Source organism: Ranitomeya imitator, chromosome 5 (assembly GCF_032444005.1).
Source record: "Ranitomeya imitator isolate aRanImi1 chromosome 5, aRanImi1.pri, whole genome shotgun sequence".
In the NCBI taxonomy this organism is placed as follows: Eukaryota; Metazoa; Chordata; class Amphibia; order Anura; family Dendrobatidae; genus Ranitomeya; species Ranitomeya imitator.
The window spans coordinates 57,779,220-57,802,090 of NC_091286.1; the positions used below are offsets into that span (position 1 = coordinate 57,779,220).

General features: G+C 41.9%; 1 protein-coding gene across 1 annotated transcript in view; it reads left to right on the forward strand.

Moving 5' to 3' along the window:
• The first annotated feature begins 1,374 nt into the window (after positions 1-1,374).
• Positions 1,375-22,871, forward strand: part of SLC1A4 (solute carrier family 1 member 4) — a 35,704-nt gene continuing 14,207 nt past the window's right edge. Inside the window, exons 1-3 of the mRNA XM_069768714.1 lie at positions 1,375-2,080; positions 19,785-19,827; positions 21,280-21,342. Of these exons, the coding sequence (XP_069624815.1) occupies positions 1,554-2,080; positions 19,785-19,827; positions 21,280-21,342 (633 nt within the window). The 5' untranslated portion in view covers positions 1,375-1,553. The remainder of the gene's footprint in view (positions 2,081-19,784; positions 19,828-21,279; positions 21,343-22,871) is intronic.

Here is a 22,871-nt window from a genome sequence, read left to right on the forward strand (position 1 = left end):
GCTACTATGGAATCTGAGTGCGGTCCGATTTCCACGGACTGACACAATGGAGAAGATGGAGAAATTTTCTTTTTCATCTTCTTATCTGTGAAAATTGTAGCACACTAGGATAACACTCTGATCAAACTCTGATTAGAGATTAATCAACGTGTGTTTAGCATAATCAACCGAATTCTCATGGATGAGAGAAAATACACTGGTGGGACCCAACCAATGCCAATGATATATGTCCATGATAGCCTAGTTCTAATATACAGTATAATAATAGAAAATGTCAATGATAGCTTAGGTCAAAGATAATAATGAATCAGTAATTACTAATACTTCTGAAAAAGTGTCGCAGAGATAACTTCAACCCTAAATTGTACAGTCTCACCATAGAAAATCAGAGATAAACAAAATTGAAAAAAAAAATAAAATAAAATGTTGTACAAAAATCCTATATATCCTAATACTCCATCCACATCAGTGAACGTCCTGCATGACTTGTCTTCCCAATGCCATGTGAAACTAGAGAACTCCTAAAAATCGTATAATATGTTGATTATCGGGCTGCGTACATGCAGAAGAGCCAACTTGACTTTTTATTTTGAACTGAACAGCTTATTAAAAAACTACAGGCAGAAAATAAATTTTACAGACACATTGGAAAACCATCATAAATCATTCAAATTGTAAGTGATCCATGTCTACAGGCCAAAATTCTGATATAATGATATCAGCCGTATTCACTGTAATCTGTAAAATGATGAGAGTTACAGTCAAAATTATCTATTTAAGTTGTTTCAGGTTGAAAAAAATCACGGACACGTAAAAAAAAAATTTTATGGACAGAACAAAAAAGTGCCCTATTTTTACCGATTGTATTTCTGGACTGTTGGCAACCAAATGTAGTAGTGTTAGATATATGGAAACCATTCCTTAAATGGGACAACCCCCTTACATAACTGAATCCATCCATTTGATCACGATGGACCCCATCATAGGGTCACAGCAGGAGAAAAGTATTATTATCCATGTACTCTATTACCTTCAATTATGTAAATAGCATTTAATAGGGCATTGACGGGTCACCCTAATGGATTTAACGTGTATGTCTTGCAGTTTTCGGGGAACTGATATATGGTTATTATTAGGATCCTATGATTATTTATAGTGTGTTTTATGTTTTTTTATCTCCATATTTACGCTATATATCACGTCCTTTGTTGGGCTTAGCCATATTCACCATGCTCATCCATCCTATTACATGGCTTAATGTAGTCAGACCAGGCACAGAAAATAAGAGGCTGATGGAGAGGACTTGACACAGACGGGGAGCTGGAGGGAGGGATATTCAGACAGAGATGGGTGGGAGGGAGAGGAGGAAGCTCTGTTGCATCAGCCTCAGCTGCAGCTCTTAGTGGTTGTGAGAGCCTCATGAGTTGAGCAAAGTGTAGGAGACCTCACAAAGCCCTGACAGCCGCGCACTCTGCTACACCCAACTGTGGGCATCTGGACCTCAGGACCCACTCATTATCACCACTGAGGGAAAAGTACCACACCAAGCCATTATGGAGAAACCTCTCGAGACCAATGGTCACATTGACAAGTACCCTGAATACACTGAGTGCCAAGTGGAGGATGCTGGCAAATCTACCAAAAATAAGACAGGTCAAAAATGTTCCCAATTCCTGAGGAAGAATGCCATAGTGCTCCTCACGGTGTCCGGGGTGCTGGTCGGAGTTGGCCTGGGTACAGCAGTGAGGAACATGAACTTGACCAAAGCCCAAATGACCTATTTTGCCTTCCCTGGAGAACTGCTACTGAGGATGCTGAAGATGATCATCCTTCCCCTGGTGGTGTGCAGCTTGATCTCTGGGGCTGCAAGTTTGGATACCAGATCATTGGGCAAGCTGGGTGGTATTGCTGTAGCCTACTTTCTTGTGACCACTCTTATGGCTTCAGGTTTAGCAATTGCTCTGGGATTCATTATTAAACCAGGAGCTGGCGCAGGTGCCCTGAACTCTAATGCGCTGGGCATAGAAACCACCATCACTACTAATAAAGAGACCGTGGACTCATTCTTGGATCTGGCCAGGTACGTTTTTTTTTTCTCTTTGTCTACAGTCCCATGATGAGTTTTTGGTGACTTTTTGATGCTGCATATTTTTGAAAAAATGCAAGTAACCTATTTTACCTAATGAATGTAGAAAAGGTGCAGACAATTTGCAACATCAAAAACACACCAAAAGCTCATCGGGGGGGAAACATAGCCTTGGGGGGTTATTTATGACAATGATGCCGGCTTGGGGGCATTGATCAAGGATGAATGCTATCTATAGCTTACATGTACAGACAGTGGAAAGTAAGAATAATGTTGTAGTTCCCTCATCCTGTAAGGCATGCTGGACCTGACCTTTCGTCAACCCCTGAAGCCGCGTTGTTTGGTGATACCTGGCTCCCATAAGTTTTGATAACACTAATGCCATGATGAGTTGTGACAAACGACAAGTTATGGTTTGCGCCTTTCCAGCTGTCAACCACATTAACAACCTATTCTTCCTTACACTTTTGCTATATTATACCTTAACTATCATTTATATTGATCTCTTTTTTGGCATCATGAACATATTCTCTAGTTTAACCATGATCCCTTAACATAAGGAATATTTAGTAGTTAAATATACAGTATTACCTTATAGAGCAGTGCAGACCTGCACATGGCGCTGCGCGCTCCTGCATTTAGTGCTACTATATAAAGAACATTATCTTAGCTGGCATGTGCAGACTCTCTCATATGATGCAACACCAGGAGACATTTGCATGCCCATTGTGTGGCCACTGCCCACTCAGGGAATGGCTTTTACATAGTGGTTATACAGTAGGTAGTTTCCATAAATCCTTACCTGGTATCTAGACAAAACATTAGTTTTGCAATGTCTTAAAAAGACAATAATGAAGATTTTATCCAAACTTGTAGACTTGATGTGGTCTTAGCAGAAACCCTATCTGGCCATAGAAATAATGATGACGATAATAATTCTACCTATGTAGCTAGACGTAATTCCATCCGATAGAAATCAGTTGGAATAAGTATTTGCCCTGGTAAATTCTGAGTAGTCATTCTGGGTTCTCAAATGGCATTTGCTGGTCCTGACTGGTCTAGAACTGCACAGAAGAACCGGCTTCCGCTAGGTTTTGTAACAAGTCCCTTTGAAGCTCTTAGAAATCATGCACTTGACCTGTACTTGCCATGGGTCCTCTGCAATATAGATGACATATATGATTTCTGTGTGTCACATGCTGCCAGACCTTGTGGTTCTCAGACACTCACCATACTGATACCTCCCAAAGGCTGGGGCTACATGGCAAGCAAGTTGCAGAACGTCGGAATTATTTGTATTTTATGCCACTTGCTTGTCATGGTCATCGTATTTTACAATGCAATGTAGCAACGGTATTCAGCAATGTTTGCCTGGGAAAACTGTGTTGTGGACAAAGATTCCATGTAGCCACAGTCTTGGGGGTTGTGCACATCGAGGAGAATATATATTTTTTTTATTTTACAGACATGCATTTATTGGGGGTCAAAAATAATTTTTGCAATTTGGTTCCATTAAACATTTTCCACCGTTTGGGTTTTGTGGGCTCTATTTTACACTACACATTTAACTTTGATGTGGTGTGTGGTCATAAATCCGCTGAGAGACGCTCAGAAAAATACAGATGGAAGAGATACAAACAGGCTGTCAGACCACCATAGTGAGCTCCCTGATGGAGTCTCGGTTGACACATTGTGCAGCCAGCAATAGACGGTGCAACACACTTTGCTTCCCTCACCCTGGTCTGTTACACTCTGTCGTGGTCCATGTCGGGCTTTGCAGATGGCCCAGTGTGATCCCATGTGATCATCTGCATGGACCTATATAAGGCTCACCAAGACACACACCTCTGTATCTTGGTATTTTAGTTTGTCAGTGCACCGTTCCCTGTCTGCAGTCTCCAAGATGTCCCTGTCTGCCTGTGACTTCCAGTACCTCAGCTACCTGCCTGCCTGCGACTTTCAGTACCTCAGCTACCTGTCTGACTGTGGCTTCCAATACCTCAGCTACCTGTCTGCCTGTGACTTTCAGTACCTCAGCTACCTGTCTGAGTGCGGCTTCCAGTACCTCAGCTACCTGTCTGCCTGCAGCTTCCAGTACTTCAGATACCTGACTGCGTGTGGCTTTCAGTACTTCACTTACCTGTCTGCCTGTGGCTTTCAGTACTTCACTTACCTGTCTGCCTACAGCTTCCAGTACTTCAGTTACCTATCTGTCTGCGACTTTCAGTACTTCAGCTACCTGTCTGCCTGCGGATTCCGGTACCTGTTAGCTGTCTGCCTGCAGCTTCCAGTACCTCAGCTACCTGTCCGCCTATGGATTTCAGTACCACAGTTATCTGTTTGCCTGCAGATTCCAGTACCTGTCTGCCTGAGGCTTCCAAAAATTCTGCTACCCATCTGCCTGTGGCTTACAGTATCTCATTACCTTTCTGCTATCTGTGCGCAGCTTCCAGTACCTCAGCTACCTGCTTGCCTGCGACTTTCAATACCTCAGTTACTTGCCTGCGGCTTCCAGTGCTTCAGTATCCTGTCTGTCTGTGGCTTCCAGTACTTCAGTTACTTGTCTGCCAGTGGCTTTCAGTACCTCAGCTACCTGTCTGCCTGTGGCTTCCAGTACCTCAGTTACCTGTCTGCCTGCAGCATCCAGTACCTCTGCTATCTGTGTTCTGCATGCCTTCCCCATCTGCCGCACTGACGCCCATGGCCGTGTGCCTACTTGGACCTTGGGCTTTCAGGATTTATTTCATCATGTGATCCTAACCTCAGCACTGAGACTATAGAAAGCAAATAATTAAATATTGTAAAAATTATGTTACCCACAATTATGTGCAGTTAAGTAAAAAACAATGGTCAACTCAATGAAGCTTCCCCAATGATCTGAATGTTGCTTTCCTTACCACCGATGATCATCTGTAATCTTTGGTGGAAGCTCCACAGACTTTGAGAATGTAGTGGCGGGAATCATTCATGGACTTGGCTCATAAAGCTCATACATAGGGAAACCTCCATCTATACTACATCCGGATGTGTTCATAAGGCATTTGAAAAGAAGTTACCAAATGGGAATACCATCTTTTATAAGCCCCTAATTGTTGTAATGACGTCATATCGGACATTTTTGATTGTTTCTAAGTGAAAGAAGATCGCTCTTTCATGAAGAAAGATGTTCTATTTATCAGGAAAAGGGAACATAAGTCTTAGATACAATACTGTGATAGGTGATAACGATTTTGTCTTGTGTTGAAACAACTGAAGAAAGTTTTATCACGATAATAACAAAAACGTTTAACTTCCTGGTCAGGCTGCTGTTATTTCTACAGACATTTTTCTATTTAGAACAGCATTTTTGGATAAAAAAAACCAATAACAACATCTAGACAGAACATACACTTTTGAAAAGTCTTCAAAGATAATAATTAAGTTGTATGCAAATTTATAGCTTTCTTTTTTAGTACAGATACAACTGAGGGGTGATTACTAGTTCTTTGCAGCAGGACTAGATCATAATAAAATAACTCACCCATCAGGTCATCCTAGAATCAGAGATGGGCACAGCCTAAATGCACTTGACAATAAACTCATCACTAAGTGTCCCTTGCTGGATCCGCAGTGATCGGCTGTGATCTGTGGGGAAACCCGGCAATAAATGTTGAATTCCCCTGCATCACACCACAGGGCCGAGTTGAATATTCATGTGTACGGGGGTTTGTGAACAAATAGCTGTCAACCTCACAACTAGCCCGGAATGAGGAATCCTGACCTTTACTAATAATGCTCATAACATGTGCATCATGAATCAGCGGCAGATTCTCGTTAAATGGGGATTGTACTTTCAACAAACTTTGCATACATCAATAATAGAGGTCACTATAAGAAACTCTGTAATGCATAATATCAGAGAAATCAGCTTCCTTTCACAGTTATGAGCCGTTTCCTCCGACCCCTGATTCATGAACTTGTCAACAAATCTAAGAAAATTTTAAAACAGCTCACATTCATCTTGCTCAGACAAGATGGACTACAGTTGTTGTGTGACATTGTCCCTTACACTCTATGGAGGGGCGGAGGCGTGAGGAGCAGGATGCAGAAACAGGCAGAGGGAGACACAGAAGGATCAAGCTGCTCTCTTTAACATGTCTTGTACCTCATCTAGAGCTGGATTCACATCTACACTGATTACCATGGCTCTGTAATGTCCTCCACGCTGCTGCTGATTCTGTCTGTGAGTTAGCTAAGGAATGAAGAGTAGGAATTTCTCATGTCTTTGTGTGCCGGGTGTGGGAGAGATCATAACTGCTAGTGTCTTCTCACCAGCTCAGGGTGGATTGCAAATTAAGAGATAGAGCCTGCAGAAGGGAAACATTGTGAAAATGGAAAATACATGTCATATCATGGGCAGAAATAATGTTATTCATCATACAGCACAATTTATTCTAAAAAGTTACTTGAACCTATACAGTAGTTCTACTAGTTCTACTTTAAAGGTCATGGACTGCCCATCATTACAGCTGGGATACAACTGCTTTAAAATATTTTTTAATATTGCACTTATAAATCGCATTTTTGCAGGTCTGACAATTTAAACAGTTTAGTTATAGACTAAAGGGCACTAGTCATGGGCACCTGTACACTATCGCATTGCCTGACTGTTTGCCTTTGATTCCAGCTAAGGGAAATGTAATAATACAGAATAGTTTAGATTCTTTACAATTTGTGCCTCCAGTCTGGTGCCCACAGATTTACCTTTATCAGAATGACAATGTCCTTGTACAAAAATAAAAAATACTTCTACAAGTTTCTTGTGAAAGGAAATGCTACAAATACTCTGGACTTCAATCGAAGCAAACACTTCAAAACAATAGGTAAAAGGAGTAACCAATTGTCCATAAATCCAATCGTCCTGGATGTAAGCTGCAACACTCATGCTGTTCATTGGGCAGACGGCCATCTCTCCCGATTCCCCAATGTATGTGAGTGATTGGATCGGGTTGAGAGGAAAACAAAAGCATCAGGTGTTGAGATTCCAACTACCCTCAAAAAATTGGTGGGTTTGGCTGACTTTCATCTAATATGTATGGGGGGCTTACTACTTCAACAATAATATAATGTATAGATTAGGATATGGTCATACTGACACTATAGTGCAGATGGCTGAGAATGTCATAATGTGTTCTTCTACTATGGAAAGAAGAAAAAGCAATAGTGTGCAAAAAACACACCATATATATACCCCCTGGCTCAAGACAGAATCAGCTGTGGAGGATATCCACTAAATATCCTCCACAGCTGATTCTACTATGGAAACCCTAACTATTTATTATAAGGTGATGGGATCCATCAGATCCATCACTGTTCCTGCAGTAGTCTTAGTGTAAGAGTAGACAGAGCCAGATCCAGTGTAAATCCAGGAATGTGATATTATATGCGACACACAAATCTGTATTAAAATTCAGCCTGTTCCCATTCATGGTTTTTATGGTTTCCTGCACAGTCTCATAATGACTGGCTGGAAGGATAATGGCGGTGGTCTTTTGTGTTACTTGACAATACCCGGTGTACAGTAATGTGCAGTAATTGATTTGCTCTGTGGACTAGAACCAGGATCTTGGAGAGGAAGCAGGAATCCCATGAAGTGTCGCATTCAGTAATATTACATTATTTATCAGCTCCCAGCAGTCACTGGCCAGATTTCCCATAAAGCGTTGCTTACTGCTAGAAATTGAGATGCGGGTACAGCATAATCTCCATCAGCTCCCTTTAAAACATAGTTATAAATAGATATACTTATAGTGTCCATTGACTTTCTGATTTTCTGATGACCACTTCCAATGACAATATGGCAGTGGTCTAAAATTCTCCCACACTGCACTGACACGTTGAGATCAGTTCTTCTGAAATGTCTTTTTAGTAAATTCTAAACATTCCAATTCTATATCATCTATTCTTAGGAATCTATGTTGTGCGCACAGTGCATACTGTCAGGATTCTCCACTGCTGGTGGCGAGATCGGGTGGACATGTGATCACAAATATGCTACATGCATTCTTCTGGCAACATCCTGACTAGAGGTGCACACACTCATTCAATTGATTTGTATGGAGTGAGACTGCACATGTCTAGTCGGAATGGGGCCAGAAATATACATATCACATGACAACCTAGTCTCACTGCTGACACTAAGGCGCGTGCTGTGAGGATTCACAAGTCTGCAGTCATATACAGTGACTGCAGACTTTTGTGCCGAACCGGGACAACTCCTTTAATCAAAACTATTGAGCCTCATCACACTACCTTTACAATAACGCAAAAAACTTTTCAGTGAGTTATAAATTATAGATAGCACTAGATGGAGGCCCAATGCTATCACATCGGGAGGGTGGTAATGTCAGTATGGGGGCAGGCATGTGGCGCTGTTGTTGCCTAATGGCATCCTGTGATAATCTAATGACTTTTGCATCAGGGGACTCATGTGCTTGGCGCCCACACTTATATGCATTGTTTTTGTCCCAGCGATGCTGTTGCTCTTCAAGAGTCACATTTGCCCTTTGTTGTCTTCGACGTTGTGCCTTTGCTGCTTTCCTTTCATAGTCATTGTCATACTTTTTAGGAGGAGCCATGTTGGCGTTGATATTTGCTTTTTAAGGGGGTTTTCCCATGAGAAAAAGTTCATTTTAAAAATTGTCTGTGTCTGACCGTGTACGGAACATACCACAGCTCCTGAGCAGGGGAGGAAGCAAAAGACAATACTGACATTACAGCAGGGGATCGCAGTGGATTCCTTTTGTGAGGTAAAATATTTTTTAAAAACAGTCAGTGAAATATTTTACCTCACAAAATGAATCCACTTTGATCCCCTGCTGTAATGTCAGTATTGTCTTTTGCTTCCTCCCCTGCCCAGGAGAAGTGGTATGCTCTGTACACAGTCAGCCATCGACAATTTTTAAAATGAACTTTCGTTCGTGGGAAAACCCCTTTAATGTGGCTGGCTTCCTCTGCCTGTAGACACGTCGCGCATCTGCTGCCGGGATCAGCTGAATGATTCACTGCACCTGCGCGTAATTCACGCAGGTACAGTAAATTAGACCGCCGCCATCTTTGTGCAGACAGATAGCGGCGGTCACATTAAAACTGTGCATGCGCTCCTCCTGTACAAAGATGGCGGCAGTCAGTGAATCATCCGGCTGATCCTGGCGACGTGTTCACGATGGTGTTCCGCTGGTGGTACCGTGTAAGAGCCTGTGTGAGGGTGAGAGTGGTGTGACGGTGTTCCGCTGGTGGTACCTCGCAATAGGTTGGTACCAGCAGCAGTTTCCATATTGAGACACCCATCACTTGGGTGTCCCAATATGGCGGTCGGTGAACTTCCTCCGCGTGGAATTCTGGGATACGGTGACATCTGGACAGAAGAGGAAATTAAAACATTACAAGGCAATTATATAAATAGATTATGTATATGACTAGGTAATAAATCGGTGCCATACACTCTCTGCATTGTAGGGAAATGCTAAAAGACTTCCTGCTCTTACTTGCCTACCTACAAGGTTTAGACTGTATAAGTGCCCGTAGAAGCACCTAACTCATGCATTTGCTCTGTCTACTAAACAGCAGAGATAATTATTCTAAAATACTCATATATGAGCAGTGAACCAATCCATGCACCCGCTGCAGTAGGGTCAAACAAATAATATACATGTTTAGGTGTCTGCTCTGGTGTCTGAGTTTATTTGTATTTTTAACAAAGGCTAAGTATGGCTGAAAAGAAAGTAGCCACATTTGTAACATCAGACACTTCAGGAGAAGTCGTCATAGCAGTCTGGGCCAGGTGAAGAACAATACTGGATCTTTAGATTTGCTGTCAGATCAATTGATGGTGCTATATAAAGTCTTGTTGTGGCCTATACTGTATGATAGTGTCAACAATATGAAACTTATAGGGACTATATATTGTAGGGGTATAGGGACACATCCCAATAACAGTAAGAACAGTAACAACCAGTTGTCAATTAATTGATATATTTCAAGGAGGAATAACATAGGAATGGCACATTGCAGGAGTCATAGAAAAGATGCCCCAGAATTGATTTTTCAAAGGCAGTACATGTATTTCCTAAATCAGACATCAAAAGGAACAGTGTCGGGAGGAATTGTAGAGGCTCATGCATAAATTACCAGGAGGCACTATTAGGCGCTGCACGTGCAGTACTAGCATGAATAAGCACTTGGACTTTTTTGGCATACGAGATTGTGTATATTTGGTGTGAACAACTTCCGCAGGTGAGATTTATACTGTGTTTTTTTTTTCGTTTGGTTCTTCTCTGTGGTGCCACACCAGGAGGTGCTGTTTGTTTTCATAAAATCATAGAATATTAGAGTTGGAAGAGACCTCTAGGGTCATCGTGTCCAACCCCGTGCTCAATGCAAGATTCACTAAACCATCTCAGACAGATGTCTGTCCAGCCTCTGTTTGAAATCTTCCATTGAAGGAGAACTCATCACCTCTCGTGGCGTTTTCTCTAATATCTAATCTGTATCTTCTCCCTTTCAGTTTCGTCCCATTGCTTCTCGTGTTTACATGTGGAAATGAGAATAATGATGATCTCTCTACACTCTGACAACCCTTCAGATATTTGTAGACAGCTATTAAGTCTCCTCTTAGCCTTCTTTTTTGCAAGCTAAACATTCCCAGATCCTTCAACCGTTCCTTGTAGGACATAGTTTGCAGTCTGCTCACCATCCTGGTAGCTCTTCTCTGAACTTGCTCCAGAGATTTTATTGTGCTAAATCAGAGTTGTCAGAGATGTGACAATACTCTGCAGACGACATGTTCAGACCTGAGATCACATGGCCATATATATGGTCACTGTATAGGCTTATATTACCATTTTTGTTGCTCATATCATGGTGGCTTAAACTGGTTCCTGACTGAATCAGGAGGGTTTGACTTATTTCCCATATTTTCTTGATGGTATGGTTTACATACTTAACCCCTTCCTGACATGTCCTGTACATGCACATCAAGTGCGGGTGCAGGTGTAGGGAGCAGGCTCAATAGCTGAGCCCGTTCCCTACACAGTGGGTGCTGTATAACTACCTCTGATTACTGGTGTTAGGTTAGCATGACAGACAAGGACCTACTGAAGACCCCATCATCGCCCTGCCTGTGAAGCTCAAAAAATAACTGATCCTGTAGCTCAGGATTAATGCAAGTTAAGTAATACCGAAAAGTATTTATGAAGTTATACAACTTTTTATTACTCTAGTATGCTATAAATTCTTCATGAGAGCAATTTTCTTCCTTTCCGGCCTGATATGTTATTCTAAGACCACTCAAGGTTTTCCAAATATTAGTTCCATCTCATAGTCCCATCATACTGAGCTTATGATCCTGTACCAAATACTACAAGAATAGTTTGTTCCTAGCTTTGTAATGAGGAACATGATATTTGTCCACTATGACCCTCAGAGCAACAATGAGTGCGATGCCAGGGCAAATGTACCACAGCATGAGTCACTTTTGTAGTAGATCTTCATTCTGCCACCCCTGCTATGAAAATCAATATGGGGAACTTGAAAAGGGAAAACATTGTTTTTTTTCCTTAGAAAAATATGGGGCTCTAAAAGAATACTTGTGTTTCATGACAGATTTAATAGCTAATTTGTAATTAGCATGGGATTTATTTATTTTTTGCCTTGTAACCCCATGTCTTTTGTATTCACAGTTATCATTCATTAAATTATAACAACCTCCAGTGTACGCACACAATAATGGGCCTTTGACACAACAAAAACTCCAGAAGAAGATTAATAGCAGTAGAATAGCCAAAATATAACTTTAAAGAAGTTGCCCGCTACTTTTACATTGTTGGCCTATTCTTAGCATAGGTAATCAGTATCTGATTGGTGGGGGTATGACACCTGATGGCCCCACCGATTAACTGTTCCCGATGTCGGTTGGAACCGCTCAGTTACGTAGCTGCACAGCTCTGTCAACTCCATAGTGGCCGCGGATGAGTACTGCACATCACCCCATATTCACGTCAATACAGGCAAATGTGCAGTACCCAGCCGCTGCCACTGTTCCGTTGATGGCGCTGCGCTGTGCAGCTCTGTAACTGAGCAGTTCTAGTGGCCATCGACATCGGGAACCGCTTAATATGAGTGCTGGGTGTCGCACCCCCACCAATCAGACAACAATGATAACCTATCCTAAAGGTACCTTCACACTAAACGACGCTGCAGCGATCCAGACAACGATCCGGATCGCTGCAGCGTCGCTGTTTGGTCGCTGGAGAGCTGTCACACAGACAGCTCTCCAGTGACCAACGATGCCGGTAACCAGGGTAAACATCGGGTTACTAAGCGCAGGGCCGCGCTTAGTAACCCAATGTTTACCCTGGATACCATCCTAAAAGTAAAAAAAACAAACGCTTCATACTTACCTTCCGCTGTCTGTCCCCGGCGCTGTGCTTCTCTGTACTGGCTGTGAGCGCTGCGGCCGGAAAGCAGAGCGGTGACGTCACTGCTCTGCTTTCTGGCCGCTGTGCTCACAGTGAGTGCAGGAAAGCACAGCGCCGGAGGACAGACAGCCGAAGGTAAGTATGAAGCGTGTTTTTTTTACTTTTAGGATGGTATCCAGGGTAAACATCGGGTTACTAAGCGCGGCCCTGCGCTTAGTAACCTGATGTTTACCCTGGTTACCAGCGAAGACATCGCTGAATCGGTGTCACACACGCCGATTCAGCGATGTCAGCGGGAGAGCCAGCGACCAAAGAAAGTGCTGGCCCTCTAGCCCCGACCAACGACATCACAGCAGGATTCTGATCGCTGCTGCGTGTCAAACTGAACGATATCGCTAGCGAAGACGCTGCAACATCACGGATCGCTAGCGATATCGTTTAGTGTGAAGGTACCTTAAGGATAGGCCATCAATATTAAAGTAGTGGACTACATCTTTAATTCTGACTTCTGCAAATGAGTTATCTAGAGTCTACTGGGTATTACCTAGCCAGTAAAATTGTTTTAGATCAGTATTTACTTGCATTTCAATCTGGCGGACAAGTCTTGTGTTCCTGTATGCCAGTGTTAATATCATTGACGCCTGGAGCCTGCAGTGACTTTCCAAACTATCAGCAACCATCTCAATGACTTAGAAGCATAGAAGCATGTGCAATGCATGACACAAGTGCGGAATTTCAATGGCACACTAGAGAATGCTAGAAGTGGAGGGGTTGGGAGAGAGAAAACTGATGAAAATCCAGGACACTTCCTTAACTAGTCAACACTTCTGATATTATAAGCTACGGTAATTTTCATATGAGACAGAATTAAACTTACAGTAATTTTTTTTTCAGTTTTCCTAACTTTTTTGTTAATGAAAAAAGGGGGGAGACAAGTGCACATAGGGTGATATTGAAGGGTACAGATGCAGGCTCGGACTGGCCCACAGGGTAACAAGGGAATCCCCAGGTGGGCCCCTGTGTAGGTCTGGGCCCCCAACCCCATTGTATGGGCAGTACTTGGCATAATTCACTTGATTCACTCTGTACAGAAAAAAGCAGCATCTTATCATTCATTAACCAAACTACCCAGTTTATTATTATATAGAGATATAGGTAAATTTGTGAACGAAGGTTGTATAATATTTGCATGCAGGTGAAAAATGGGCCCCTCAAAGTCAGTTACTGGTGGGCCCTTGTCACCCCAGTTCAATACTGTACAGATGAGAAGGGAGCTGTGGAGTTGCTCACCTGAAAAGTTTGCGATTGTCACAACTCCAATTTTAATTGCCTATAAATATAACCGTTTCTGCAGTCCTGTGGGCAAATTAAGGTAAACTCTCCTCTGCATATCGATTGGTAGAAAAAGGAGATTGTCGTTTCAAAATAGTCCACGCTGCTGAAGAGAAGAAACAGCTCCAGAATGGAATAGTAATCTCACAGATTTTATTTCTACACGTTTTGTGATCTCACCTAGACCTTTTTCAAAAACAAACTACATTGAACACATTTCTTTGTTTGTTTCTTTATTTGTTCTATGTAGTTTGTATTTGAAAAAGGGCTTGGTGTGAGCTTGAAACGCGTAAAAATAAAAACTACGACATCACTATTCTATTCTGGAACTGCTTCTTCTCTACTTTGAAACGTCATTCTCCATTTTCTACCAACTTTTTGTTATGTTATTGTGATGGGGTTACCGCGACAGTGTGGAGCCAGAAGACCGCGGTGTCTGATGGCTCCTACTCTGGGGCTGAAAAGAAGCACATCTCCTTAATTTCTCCTTCATTTTAAATGTGTTTACTCCTTCTGAAAGAACAGGGGTTTATCGGCCATGTTGGATGTGCTTGGTTAGCCACTCTTTTTCACTAAATTATCTGGGCTCTGATACTAATCCTTGTCAGAGCTAGCTTTATTGCTGCCTGGCTAACGTAAAGGAGGGAGAGGAGTTTGCATGGGAAGGAGAGTTGAAGGAGTTATTAGTGACTTGGTTTGTATGCGTGGTAATTCCTTACCCTTCTCTGTTTTGGTTTATTCCCCTACATTTACTTCCCGGTGCATTCCTCTGTTATATGTGAGTGAATATTTTGTATGCCTGGAGTTTTCTGTTAACCCTTGTTTGTGCTGCCTTGTTTGTCGGGTTGGTGTACTACAGTGTACAGTAGCGCCCCTCTTCCCTGGGTGGGAGTAGAGAACAGATGGCGGGTTAACTCAGGATACAAGGCAAGGGCGGAGGCCCTGACATCCTTGGCATCTGAAGTATCCCGGGGAGCAGGGCAAGCTAGGGCGCCTCCTAGTTTTATGGACAGGAAGGAGCCCAAGGTCCCAGGTCACCCGACAGCTGTGTCGTGACAGTTTTCTATCCACAGTGTTAGCAGCAGTTCACGTGGATGAAACATGCTGACAGACTCTCTTTAATATATTACTATTACAATGTAGAGAGGTCCTTAGCGCAAACTACTGCCCCTCCTACCCCAGAACACATGAAAGTGTAGGTCATCGTAGCCCATAGGAAGAGATAAGAGATTAATCAGAGCTGGACTCCCCCATCACATGAGCCCATAGCAACTGTTCAGACTACTTCCATGGCATGGCTGACCTTTCTGACATTCTTTTGACTTTTCTAACTCTCAATAAAGACCCGTGAAGTGCTGACCCTAAAAGGGAAGTTTCTATTGACATCTGAAAAAAAAAGTTTAAGTCCTTGACTAATCCCTTTCAATAATATGAAATTCTATTAATGTAAAGCTATTTACGGGAAAGAAACACCCAACCAAAAGTATTCACAACATGTTTATGATACATTAGCTTCTTAGGCTCTCTGAATATTTGTGAAAAAGTAATACATAGGGGAGGGGAAACCTTGGGATATTTTAGATCTTTTAAGAAGAAAATGTGTATAAAGGAGACTCATGACAACTGCTGCATAGGAACACATATGCTTCCAAGTTATTACTCAGCGAGAGCCAGGCAACTGATAAAGAGCCTTTCAAAGAGTGGGCAACGTGCCAGATCGCGCCAAAGACCCCGGTCTTTGTTCATTAGAAAGCAAACTGCTACTGTATGAATAGCCATCCAGAATGGTGCTGGGACTCTGCAAACCATACAAACTGGGGAAAGAAAGGTAAAGATGGAGTGGAAGTCTTACAGAAAATGGCAAACAATTCCACTGGAATCCTTGATAAATTATCTATGTAAAAGTTCAGTATTTATCATTTCGAGCTTTGTAAGGTGGTTGGTAATAATGCATGTCATGGTGAGAATGTATAGGGGGCACCGCGCTTCCTGTAGTATGACCTGAGCATGCATGGACACAAAACCAGCTGGATCCTGAATAGCTTGGCTTTTTCTTTATTATTTACTGGTTTCCCAAATGTAGGCACAACTATTTGTAATGTAGAAAGCACAAGAAAAGTCTCAAACTTTGTAGAGTCTCTCTCTCCTCTCGCTTCCTGTGGGGGCGCTCTTGAGGTGTACCAACAAGAATATAAAGTTGAACTTCAGTTGCTCTGACAGCTTCATTCACTCCTAGTTGAAGTTGTCAAGTATAACCTTAGAGGTTATAAATGAACCAAGTGTAGCATTTCTTTCATAGCTGTGACACTTTTGCCACTAAAAGAACTACAAATAAAACAATCAAAAGTGAGAAGCTATTCAAACAGAAGAACCTTGAAGGACATTTGTAAGCACAAAATGACCTATTGTTTAAATCAAGTTTTTATGGTATTGTTTTTGTTTTTTCACTTTCCATATCACTATCTAGGTTAACCCCTTCATGACCTTTGACATACTTGAATGTCAAAATCATATCCCTGCCTTCGCATGCTGAGCCTGCATCTTTCCTTGCACATGATGGCTGATTTAATCAGCCATCATGTGCCACTAACAGCCGCGGTTCGAATGAAGCTCTGCCTGCAGCTGTTAACTTGTTAAATCCCACTGTCAATCTCTGACAGCAGCATTTAACAAGCACCTGATGGAGGGTCTTTCATTCCAAACTCCCATAAGCGCATCTGTGATGTAATCACAGGGCTCCGATGGGAGTTACAACAGCTATTATTATTATTATTATTATTATTATTTATTTATATAGCACCATTAATTCCATGGTGCTGTACATTAGACGAGGTTACATCAAATATCACTTATAGTAAACAAAACTAACGATGACAGACTGGTACAGAGGGAAGAGGACCCTGTCATTGCGGGCTTCCATTCTACAGGATTATGGGGAAGGAGACAGTAGGTCAGGGGTTGCAGTAGTTCCGATGGTGTTGAGGTGGCCGTGTGGTCTTTACAGGCTGTAGCCTTCTTTGAAGAGATGGGTTTTCAGGTTCCGTTTGAAGGATCCAAATATGGTGGATAACTGGATGTGTTGGGGCACAGAATGCCAGAGGATGGGTGATATTCGGGAGAAGTCTTGGAGGCGATTGAGTGAGGAGCGAATAAGCGTGGAGGAGGGAAGGAGGTCTTGAGAGGACCGGAGATTATGTGAGGGAAGATATTGAGAGATTAGTTCGGAAATGTACGGAGGAGAAAGGTTATGGATGGCTTTGTAGGTCGGTGTTAGTAATTTAAACTGGATAATCTGGGAAATTGTGAGCTAGTGAAAAGATTTGCAAAGAGGGGAAGCAGGAGTGTAGCAAGGAGAGAGATTATTTAGTCGGGCAGCAGAGTTAAGGATGGACTGGAGAGGTTCAAGGGTGTTAGCAAGGAGGCCACAGAGGAGGATGTTGCAGTAGTCGAGGCAGGAGGTGATTAGGGCATTCATAAGCATTTTGGTAGAGTGTGGGTTGATGAAAGGACAGATTCTGAAAATATTTTTGAGCTGGAGGCAACAGGAGGTGGTGAGAGCTTGGATGTGCAGTTTGAAGGACAGGGCAGAGTCAAGGGTTACTAAGAGGCACTGGATTACCGGGACAGGGGAAAGTGTGAATTCATTTATTGTGATAGATATATCAGGTAGGGAAGGTGTGCGAGATGGAGGAAAGATAAATAGTTCAGATTTGTCCACATTGAATTGACAGGTAGGAATCTGCTGATGACCCCCATGCATGTCACTACGACACTTCTGTGAACAACGGCCTGTGACTGGCGTTCATAGAAGACCTGGATTTCTGCTATACATAGCAGGGCTGATGAACTGCTATGTATAGCACAAGCGATTGAATGATCGCAGCAGCACGTTCCCTAAGAGAACCATTAACTACAGTAAAAAGTTAAAACATGTTAAAAAAAATACAAAAAAAGATAAAAAACTTAAAAGTTCAAATCACGCCCTTTTGCCTCATTAAACAATTTTAAAAACTTTAAAATACACGTATGTCATATCGCTGCATTTGTAAAAGTCCAAACTATCAAAATATAAAATAAATTAATCCAATTGGCAAACAGCGCAACGAAAAAAAAATCAAAACGCTAGAATTACTTTTTTTGGCGGCTGCAAATTGCACTAAAATGCAACAAGAGGCGATCAAAACATTGTATCTATCCAAAAATGGTGTTAGTAAGGACGTCGGCTAAGGGTGCAAAAAATAAGCCCTCACACAGCCCTTTATTCCAAAAAATGAAAACGTTACGGTTCTCAAGCAAAAAAAAATGTACTTACAAATTTCTGAATTTTTTATCACCACTCAAATTAAAAAAACCTGTACAGGTTTTACTCGTACTGACCTGGGGAATCAAAATGGCTGGTAAGTTTTATCATATAGTGAATATAGTAAATACAAAAAAACTGTAGATGGCAAATAAAAAAGCTATGGCTCTTGGACGAAGATCACAAGGTAGTGAAGGGGCTAAAAGCAGAAATCTTGAAACATTTATGATATTTTTTATAGCAACGATAATGGTACGAAAATTAAAAATTATGGGGAAAAACAAAAAAAGATTGACCAAAAAACATTGATTTAAAGAGAACCTGGCTCTTAGAGAAATGTTATTTACCCTCAGTGGTAATCTGCAAGAAAATTGTTTTTAAATCCTATTTAACCAGTTTACTGGGGAGAGGCTATAGGGAGAAAATTAAGTTTTATTCCCCCTGTAGCCGCTTGCTTCCAGTCATAGGAATGGTGCCGGAAATAGTTACAGTCACCGCTCACTTGACATGGAGTGCAGCTGTACTCACACCCCAACACTTAGATTGACAGCCTGCACACAAACACACTGCAGAGCAGGCTGTCAATCAAAGTGCTGGAGATTGTATACAACTGCGCCCACTTTGTAGCGAGCAGTAAATGTCATACACCTTCCCTGTGATTACAAGCGAGCAGCTGCAAGGAAAGTAAAACTTAATTTTTCCATATAGCCACTGCTTCCGTAAAATGCTCCATATTACCCCTGTATCTGCCCTTCAATAGAGTTTACCAAGGTGTCAGGTTCCCTTTAAACAAGAGATAATTTTTGCTTATTTTTATGTTATACAGCGTTTAGAAGAAAGAAAAAGTTAATTGAGCAATATTCTTAATCTTGTTATTGTCTTTGGCTACAAATGGGGAAGCTCAGACGTCGCCTTTAACTATTTGGTGTAGTCTCAGTAGAAGTCTGAGTCGCCCTGGAGTGAGGCAATAAAGGTCTGTAGCTGCGACTTACAGGCAATGTGGCTTATGCCCGTGCACCCATAGAGTCAGCACTGGAAATAGATTGTTCTATAAGAGATCTCAGTCTATATAACTAGAATTCAGGTTAGAAATTCAGCAATTGTTTTTTTTTTAATAGTCACTGCTTACACTTCTGGATTTTGTTGTATGGATATACTTTTAATAATATGATTAAATGTTATAAACATAACTGTTACAATATGGTCATATAAGAAAATGATTGAAAACTTTCATACAGGAAAGAAATATATCTTGGTACCGTGTTAGCCAGTGGATAGAAAAATATTTAGAGTTGAGAGTCCTCAGCGGTTGATACCTTTTAATGGCTAACTGAAAAGATGGTAACAAATTGCAAGCTTTCGAGAATACACAGGTCTCTTCATCAGGCAAAGATGAGTAAATATGTGATTCTTCAGAATTTGTTTTAGTCTTTGCCTGATGAAGAGACCTGTGTAGTCTCGAAAGCTTGCAATTTGTTACCATCTTTTCAGTTAGCCATTAAAAGGTATCAACCACTGAGGACTCTCAACTCTAAATATGAAAACTTTCACTAATTTTACATGATAATATAAACCTGCAGTTAAAAATTGCTCCTTCTCTCATTTTCAGAAACCTGATGCCTGCAAATCTTGTGGCTGCAGCCTTCCGATCGGTAAGACAAATACTGTATTGTAGCTTCAATATAAGATACAGCAGGACGCTGCAGCCTCTGCTGGGATAGTAGTACATTTGGGGATCTCAATATAATGAGAACATTGTCTTCCAATGGGTTCTCAGATAAAGATTTGACAAGCTCAGTGATGCTCAGACACTTCAGGAAGTTTCTTCCTAAGGTCGTGGATTGTAACACAAGCAGTCACATACACGTACAAAGAACAGGAGAACAAGTTGTATGGCAAAGCTTTTATGGCATCCAGAGTCCAAGTAAAGCCAATACAGATGTACCATATGGTGACACTTATAGAGACAGTGGCATAAATAAAGTCTGATGGGCCCCAATGCACAATTTGGACCTGGTCCCCCTACCTCCACGTTGATCAGATGTATGGGCCCTGGTAGCACTCTAGATCCTATAAAAACATGCCTATTTCCCCTCCCCTGTAATAATGACCCCCGTCATTGCTATTTCCTGTAAACATCTTGGTCCCTTCCTGTAATAATGTCCCCCATTCTGGTCCCATGCTATAACAATGTCCCCCATCCTGGGCCAGTTCATGGTATGATGTTCTCCATCCTGGACCTCTTCTAGTATAGTGTCTCCGATCATGTAATAATGTCCTCCATCCTGAGCCCCTTCCTATAATAATGTCCTCCATCCTGGTACAATGCCCCAGTCCTGGGCTCCTTTCTGCCATAATGCCCCCATCCTAGGTTTCTTCTTGGTATAATGCTTCCATACTGAGTCCATTCCTGGTATAATGCCCCCATTCTGGGTCCCTTCCATTCTTCTCCAGTACATTTTGAAACGAAACAATTATTCTTACCTTTTCTACTTCCATGATGTGCGGTGTCCTCCTTTATAGCCGCTGCAGAAGCCAGCAGATGACTTCAGGGTGCCGGCAAAGGCAGCATATGAGGTCACCGCCATGCACCGCCCGTCATGGGGAAGCCGAACTGCTGCTGGTCCCTGACATGTGAGCCGCGAGTATTGCAGCGCAGGGAGTCAGTGGATCTCTGTGCCGCCATACATTTCAGCTGAATGTGCATCAACCCTTTTGGCCAAGAGTCTAAAGTTGGCCGACTGTCTTCCAACCAAACGATCCATCATGTCTACTTTCAGACTGCTGATTCTTTTGTTCCATCATCAGAGATGTCTAACAGCGACTCTCTAAAAGACAACACAGGGGCACTGGCCAGCTGAGCGCTCTTGTGAATGGACGAGTTGGGGGAGATACATTTGGCTGACAGCTATCTAAGGTGCATGGATGGACTTTATAAAGCTGTGGGCTGCATGATCGGTTGGCTGACAGAAGGCTAGGTACCCTCTCCAAACAGAGATCCATTCCTCTTTTCCTGCACTCTCCACCTTCTCTGTAGTGTGCAAATGAAAATGTTCATTTGCAAAATTAAGAGTTTTCTAATTCATTTTTATTTTTTTTTCCAGTATGCAACTGACTACGTGAAGTACATAAGGAACACAACTGATGGAAACATCACCGTGGAGCGGGTGAGGTTCTGAGTCTAGTGGAGTCTATAAGCTACAAACCATGCTGCTGACTAATCAAGACTGAAGCAGCACACACTCACACTACGCCAGTATTCACTGAATTTATTAAAGGGGTTCTCCAAGAATAGAAAAAAAGGTGCATGAATTTGCGCATCTCTTCTGTGGGGTGTACCTCTGTGCTCTGTGCCTGCAAAACGCCAGCATTTGTGATTAATTTGACAGGGGGGTTGGGTCATGGCATGCCCTACCGCCAGGTTTGCCCATTTTGGTGGAACTGATTCAAACTGCAATGAATGCACCCAAATTCTCCGAATTCTACACAATTCCCCGTTAAGCAAAAAAAAGTCAACTTTTCAAAGCTTTCACCCAAATTTTCCGCAATAAAAGCTTTGAATCGGTCCCCACATATGTAGGTATAGATAAATCACCATGCACTGTTGAAATAACACAGATCTCATATCTATAATATTAGGGAATTACTTAACGAAGTTGCCCAAACTGGTCAACCCCTGTCTACATGTCCTGATATAGCATATGGTTTGGGGGTACCCTTTGGCATCTCTCTACGAGCCAAAGTGGGGAATTGCTTTGGTCTCTAGCTCTGTCACTACAGAAAAATGCCACAACGACAGATCCCCAGCAGTCAGATCCCCATCATGGTGTATCAGTGGGACATCCACATAATAAATACATGTGTTTATGAATTATTACACTATATTATATAACACTTCCACCGGATGATACTTAATATCTAATACTGAATGCATGCAATCACTTCATTATCTATGATGGTTCCTACTCATTAATTTAGAAAACAGCACGTAGATATAAGTCATCCTCCAATAAAAATATCTTAAACTCATGTGTCCCTCAAATCACCTCCTGATCCCAGTGGTTTCCTTGTATCTGCATACTAATGACTACTTTAGAGTACAGACCGACATCACAAATATCTCATTAAAGCCACATCTAATGAGCCAGTGTCTGGCTTGTTACAGGAAACTGGGAATTAACATGCACTTGATACCATTCCGTGATGTTCTTGTGTTTCCGTCATTAGGGATTAGCCAGTCATTTTCATATTTGTGAAAACCAAATAAGTTCAAGTAAGGCGCAGACCTGATTACCGCACAGGATCATTTGTACTTATGATAATTGTCCAGGCTATTTCATTACTTGGAGTTTCTTAAGAATTCCAATTTAAGAAGACAGACTTATCTATCAGACTTTGAAGATTGAAAAGTAGCCATATAAGGCACAATATCTGTGTGCCAATGATAACGAGTGACAATGATAACAAACTTCTTCAGATGCACTCATTAGCAATCAGAAGGAGTTTACTAAAACATAGCAAAGGTGAAAAATTGGACCCCAGCTGTGTTGGTTGGCTGTTTATTACAGCAGTGCATTATGGTTGTTAAAATGGCAAATGTCTTTTTGATTGTTGCATTTATTATTCTGATCAGCAATGGACTGGAGTGGGTACTATGTGTCCAGGAGGTCCAGTGAGACTGATATGAGTCTTACTC